The sequence below is a fragment of the Hyposmocoma kahamanoa genome, unplaced genomic scaffold (assembly GCF_003589595.1).
Source record: "Hyposmocoma kahamanoa isolate Upper Pololo Valley unplaced genomic scaffold, ASM358959v1 78, whole genome shotgun sequence".
Taxonomy (NCBI): Eukaryota; Metazoa; Arthropoda; class Insecta; order Lepidoptera; family Cosmopterigidae; genus Hyposmocoma; species Hyposmocoma kahamanoa.
Genome location: NW_020653945.1, coordinates 82051 through 89199, shown reverse-complemented (window position 1 = coordinate 89199; position 7149 = coordinate 82051). Strand labels below are relative to the sequence as shown.

At 35.7% G+C, this 7149-nt stretch overlaps 1 protein-coding gene across 1 annotated transcript; it reads right to left on the bottom strand.

Annotated features, from left to right (window-relative positions):
* Positions 1–4763: 4763 nt before the first annotated feature.
* LOC113233205 lies at positions 4764–6408 on the bottom strand. Its single transcript, XM_026468243.1, has 3 exons — positions 6393–6408; positions 5170–5409; positions 4764–5023 (listed from the first exon to the last, which is right to left on the bottom strand). Exons 1-3 carry the CDS (start codon positions 6406–6408, stop codon positions 4764–4766), a joined length of 516 nt encoding a protein of 171 aa, XP_026324028.1.
* Positions 6409–7149: the final 741 nt, after the last annotated feature.

The following is a 7149-nucleotide window of genomic DNA, read 5'->3' as shown; positions in this document are numbered from 1 at the left end:
ACACACACACACACACACACACACACACACACACACACACACACACATTCTAACAATTTAATATTATTATATTTTTTAAATTACATTTTTTTTGTTGTGTTGTACACGTAAGCCCGTTCTTTTAGTGATAGGGTCGTATTCCAGAACTCAACTCAATGCTCAAGTCAGGACTTGACTATGATTTCAAGCACTGGAAATACGACTCTAATGGCAAGGACTTGAGGTCTGCAGGAAGAAATTTCTATTAGAAATAAGCAGAACCTTTTGTTTTAATTTTCCTTGTATACATTGCGACTTGTTGTAATTTTCCTGTACAATAAACTATTAAATAAAAATATTACCTTGCTCTTAAAGGATGGAAAAAAATAACTGGCTAGTTGTTGTTGACAGTTTATCGCAGTAAGCGATTGTAGTTGAAAAGTGTCATATTTTTTGTTATTTCAAATTACCATAACTATGGTAATTTAAAGTAATTATAAGTTTCTCATTAATTACGCGATATGTATGGAGTAATGTATGGGCCACCTTACTCTTTACGTGGATTGTAGTGGTAGTACGCAGAGAAAGACTTGAAAAGAAAATGGTAAAAGTATATTGGCATAAAACAAAGGTGTTATGATGGCAAATCTTTCCTTGATGTAGTGTATCGGTGAACAGTTGGTAACGTACTACGTCTAGATAGAGTGTAATTTACATGTTTAAATAAAAGTGTGGCTAAAGTAGAACGCCATGTGCGCAGGATTATCCCGACGAATGTATGAAACCATACATTATATTTACATAATAATATATGTATATTAAAATAAATAAACGGAAAAGGCTACTGTTGTCTAACAAATATTGAGGTCCCATAACTGTTGAGGTAGCACAACACAAGAGAGGTAGTTTGATTTACCAAACGGTAACTGGAACGAACCACACACAAGCGATTGAACTATTGATTGAGATTTAAAACAAAGAAACGATAGAGCTGATTAAGCACGGGAATACACGTCCGATTTCGTGTCTGATGGTCGGATCGGATTCACATAGGCGTCCGATTCATTCGTCAGACTTCTTCCGAGCTAACTGCAGTGTTGCCTATTTATGGTGAATTCCCCAAATGCAGGGACTTTCAACTCAACAACTCGTTTGGGGATTTAGTTTGGATTACGCTATGTGGGGAAAATGCCCTCGCAATCTAGAATCTTATCATATCATCTATTTCTATTTTTTTCAACATCGCACATGCGCGGCTTATATGGCAACGTTTATCTATATAATTCTATAATTATTACAAAACCGCTTATATGTGAATGAATGAATGAAAATGTCTTTATTACCTTCACAAAAGAAACTTATGTGCCTATGGTCCTCACATGTTCCCGAACCCTATTTCGTTTGTGAGTCGGGTGTCAACCGTCCGATCCGATAATCCGATCGGACGTGTATTGAGTGTTCATTCAGTTATATGGTACGAGCGCCTTCCGGTAGTCGGATCAGACTATCGGACGTGTATTCCCGCACTTAATGTTAATCATTTTTTTCAAATGACTTTCTAATAAATGTTAGTAATAAATAACTAACAAAATATTGTCTTCGTTTTACTGTTTGGAGTTATCAATCAGAAGTACGAAAATACATTTGTCCGAAATAATGTTTGCTCGAGTTTTTGTAATCCCAAATATTTGTTTAGGTTATTTTAGGAATAAATTAAAAACAAACCTACGCTAACTTAATCTTTTCTTTGTAATAAGCAACCAAAATCCCATAACAGTTCACTATCATAATAAATGAAGCATGTCAAAAAATAAATCGACAGATATTATGACGGAGCACATTTGGAACAAAAAAATTGAGTTACAATGGGTAGGAAATGAAACAATTTTTCCAGATTTAAATCGCGTATATTTGTTTTTTCAAACAACCGTGAGTCAACCGTGAGCATGGGACCTGTAAGGGGCCCGAAACGTCGGTTTGTTTGAAAAAACAAATATACGCGATTTAAATCCGGAAAAAGTTTCATTTCCTATGTTTACACATAGGAAATCGCGAAAACCTAATGTTTGAATTGAACATTGAACTCGTTACAATGGGTAGTTAATTTTACTTAAGTTCCGTGCGTAAGTTTGTTTCATATATTTTTTTTATTATGTACCTTACACATTGACAATAAGAATAATCATTTATAAACCTTAGCAGGAAAATGACATGAAAATGTATAGGGTCAAGTGCACGTCAAGCTTGACACTTAAGATTAAATTCAATTTTATGCCGCTTACGGTAAGAACGGCTCAAAGTACGTACAAAGTGTCAAGTTTGACGTGCTCTTGACTGTACTAGGTTAAATAATTGTTCTATCAGTAACACGAGAAAATATCTAAGTTATTTTATTTTACGCCTAATTATCTAAACGCCTGTAAGAGCATAATATGATATTTCATGTCCTTGCTAAGAACTTTTATGTAAGCGTTTAGCCACTATTTCGAGGAGAAAGTTTTGTTATGCGTCGTTTTGTTCGTATATTCAAAATAGATTTAAAGGTTTGGGGGTGCAATATAAATTATTGTTATAGAATTATTTGATGCCATATATTTGCATATACTATGTATAGTAATAGATATTTATTGGTGGTTCTGCCATGGAGAATGCTCCGCAGCACAACCGCATTGAATGAAAGTTTACGATGAAACTAGTGATACGTGTGGCGCACTTTGAGTTTTAAGAATAAGAAAAAAATACTATAATAGATCAGAAATGAATTTATTGTTTTTCAAAATATTCTCCGTTAGCGTTAATGCATTTTTCATACGAATGAACCAATTTGAAAAACATTTATGCCGCTCCTCCCGTGACAATCTCTGAAACATATTTTTCGTACTCTTCGATAGCCTCTACAGGTGATGAAAATCGTTGACCGCGTAACTGGTTCTTAATTATTGGAACAAAATAAAAGTCACAAGGTGCCAGGTCGGGACTGTACGCAGAATGGCTCACAAGGTCAAAGGTGTTCACCTTCAAAAACTTATTTGTCTGGCTGTGCGAGATCTAGCATTATCGTGGTGCAAGATGATACGCCGTTTACGGTTATTTTTACGGAGTTTGTCAATAACTTCCGGCAAACAAATGGTCGTGTACCAATCATTATTCACGGTACAACGATTCTTCAAAGCAACAGTAGCTACGTGTCCAGTTTTGTTAAAAAAATAAGCAATCATCCGCTTAGAGGAACTTTGCACGCACGCCACTTTGGTTGGTTTTGGCTCATCTCGAAAGATCCATACGCTCGAATGGTGCTCACTCGATTGTTTTTGGGATCGTAATTATAAATCCATGTTTCATCACCTGTTATTATGTCCCACACTAAATTTGACGCTCCTTCGTTGAATCTGGTAAGCATGGCATTACACCAAGTGACGCGATCCGTTTTCTGAGCCTCAGTCAAATTATGTGGGATCCACCGAGACCACAGCTTTTTCACACCCAAACGTTTGTGTATTATTGATTGTATTTGACTCATGCCTACGCCTAAAGATGCCCGAATCTCATGGTATGTCACATGCCTATCTGTTTTGATCATACGGCGCACAGCATCGATGTTTTTGCTGTTCACAGCAGTGGACTGGCAACCATCACGAAATTCGTCACTGAGATTCACACGACCGCGTTTTAATTCTGCAAAACAGCTATAAATAGTCGTCTTGCATGGTGATTCATCGCTAAAAGCAGTTTGAAGCCGAGCGAAGCTCCGCTGGGCTGTTCAAAATGACACTTAAAGTCGTAGAAAACCATACTAGGAAAATTTTCACGAGTTAAATCCATAGTGACGTAGACAACCAATTTCTAAAATGACGCTACGATGTAAAAACAAGTGACAGTCAGGTAAAACAAACTGTATTCCACAGCCAAAGAGTTCCATTTTCAAATATTGTTTATGTACGTGGCCACTTCCGAAAACTTGTAGTGCGCCCTATGTATAAATATTTTTTATATAGGATTAAAATTTTATAGATATTTTTGAAAAAAGGTGGTCCTGCCCCCGAGAATGACGCCTTTTTTCACTCGCAATCTTACATGCACATAGAGCATCTATACGGCACGGGGTTCGTACCGCCACTGAGCTGGTGGTTCTTTACGCTACGAGACGGCGAGAGTCGAAATAAAAATGCTGATTACAGCCGTATTGCAGGTTCGTACGGTACTGTTGAGGTCTTTTATAGAAGAAAAAAAAAAGTTGCTGTAGCAGACGGGCTCGCGGGCTTGGTGCTGGAGTGGACGCGTTGGCCGTGTTGCGCGCGCCTTTTATCCTAGGTGCGGGGGAAATACGGCCGTATACGAAGCTACGAGGCGGGCTCGAGCAATACGTTAACGAGACCCGGGCGGCTCAGCTAGACCTTAGAAATACCATAACTTTTTAACACTAGCTTTATTAGCTATTAACATAAGCTTTTGCGCCACCTGCAACTTTTTTGTATTAGTTTTTTGACATTAAAGGACAAAAATTGGCATACTATTTATTATACATGAAAATACATGGTTTGTACATGGGTATGCAATAAAGTATTGAGTACATCATCTGATCCTATTTTTTTGCAAATTTAACCTTTATCTCTTTAACAATAAAAGTCCAGTGTATAATATACATTTTTTTATTCACTTTCACTCGACGTATTTCAATCAGAATCGGTAACAATAATTATGAAACTATCCGATACGTTATCGATAAGATGGTATAGTTGCATCATTTTGTTCTCTTCTTTTATTATGTGCTGAACACAATCGCGTCATCTCTGTGGTGTCACCAATTGTAGACCTTCTTCGAACAATTGTTTCACTTCGGTCATTTTGAAGGTCTTATTGTTCCTAGCAACGTGCCCCTTTACTTGCGCCCAAACCAATTCAATGGGATTTAATTCGCATTGGTAAGGGGGCAGTCGCAGAATGGTGACACCATGTTCAGCAGCCAACTTGTCCACGGCTAATTGTTGATAATTATGTTTTTCTTTATTGACTATTTCTAATAATTCAGCTTTGACCACGCTGTCTTCAAATGTAATATTCTTTGATTTCATCCATTCTTGAATATTGACTTTCCGCCAGCCAGAAGAAGGGGTCTGTTCTAGCTTTCGAGAGTGGTAGGGGCATTACCTAAAACTAAGACCGAGTTATCTTTCAATCTCGGTAAAATACCCCTTAACCACTCCTCAAAATGATCGGAATTCATTTCATCATGGTAATCTTCGGTTTTCTTTTTTGATTTGAAAATCAGCAAACCGCCGTCTACAAAACCCTCTTCACTGCCCACGAGTGATATTATTAATCGCCTTTCCTTTCCTATTGGATTTTTTAGTCCCGTTGTGAGCCCTTCGAGGAAGGCTTCTCGTGACGATTTGATCTTCGTATCAACCCATGTCTTCTTAACCGCGTGCCCTGCAAATAATACAATGGTCACTTACTTGATTATTACCTATGAAACATTAAAAAACAAAATAGCGATAAAAATTTTATTTTTATTCCGAATCATAAATATCATTGATTAAACCGGAATGAAAATTACCTTCATTAATCCAAGTTTTGTCTTGATATATAAATCTCCTTTCATTGCGATATTGCTTGACTCTGTCATTAAATATCGTTTTTGCCACAAAATGATATCTTGCCGATCAATCAAACAACTGCTGCGCGTGAGGGTAGCATACTTGAAATTCAAATGTTTATAACAAAAAATCAGGCAGAACAGAATCGTCGTTTACAGCTTGGACTATACAAAAATAGATATACAAAACATTAAAAAAATTTAATACTGGATAGACTGAGATAAAATAATCTTGAATTTAGCAGCATTTCTTTTTTCAAATCGTTTACCATATTAGCACAGATAGCTTGTATTAATGATAAACACCAGTAAATTTATCTCTCATCAAATCTTAGAATCTTAATTATTTATTTTGAATTAGTATTCAGATAATTAGCTTTAATAATTCACGTACAATGTACTGACCTCTTTAATTGTCGGACTCTTGTTTAAAAAAAGTCGATTTCAAGTGTAAATTTATTTTACCTATGGAATAAATAATCTTTGACTTTTGACTTCGTGTAATTAATTCTAATGGCAGAAAAGGTGAATTAATCAAGTTTGTTAAGTATGTCGGTCTTGGGACCACTTTTTTCGGGTGATTGAAATTATCTCCGGCTTGATTTTTTATCACTATTAGGTGAACGGTTCTTTTAGATATACCCAGAATCTCAGCTGTCTTGCTGGCACAGTTGCACAAACACCAATATTCATTTGTAGCCAGGTATGAAATGTACGCTTGTAGACATTCATTACATACATTAACCTTCTCGGTTACGGACATTGCAAAGTGTGGTCTTATTTCTGTGGTGAAAGAGTGTTTTTTGTGTTGAAGGACCTGGTTCAGCCTCCATTGTAGTTACGTTCACACGAAGCAAGCAAACACAAACGTAACAACAAACTAAAACCAAAACTTAACAAAAAAATAACACAAAACGAAAACTCAACAATGAAAAACAACAACACGACGCATACACGGCAAGGAACACATTCAATAACGATAGCCGTCATGAGCCGTCCGAAACCGAATGAAGAAAATCGCGGTGATGTACTGGTGGGGATGCAACCCGACGACTTGACCCATTATCCATCCCTATCGACCAAAAACTGACTTTTCATTTTGCAGATCATTATAATTAACACTATTTAACAATTATCCAACTTATTATCTTAATTTTATTATTCTCAATAAAAAAAAAATTATTAACGTAATAGAACTGTAGCAATTAATTATTCACACTTCTACATAAAAGTATTCGTGTTATACATTACAAATTAAAATTAAAAATGAATAAACACTAAGGACAGCCAATAAGATAAATAATATTTCCATGAGAAACAGTTTTTGGAGATTGTCCTATTAAATATGGTGTTTTAAATAAAACATATGATTTGATAATATTTTGTTTGTACATGCACACCATTGAAAAATATATAAAACATCTAGCATTAATTTTTTAGCCCTTTTCACTGTTCCGCTATTCCTGGAACATTTTTTGTAATGTCAAGGCTTACTGTTTTTTGTTTTATATTTTGTGTATTTTTTGTTTTGTTTGTTTACTATTTTTTATTTTTATTTTTTGCTTAAATATGTT

Excerpts from the sequence above, each read along its gene's own strand:
- LOC113233205 (XM_026468243.1), bottom strand. Across the intron at positions 5,024-5,169 it reads TTTTGAGGAGTGGTTAAGGG|ACAGCGTGGTCAAAGCTGAA; the intron begins GTATTTTACCGA and ends TTACATTTGAAG.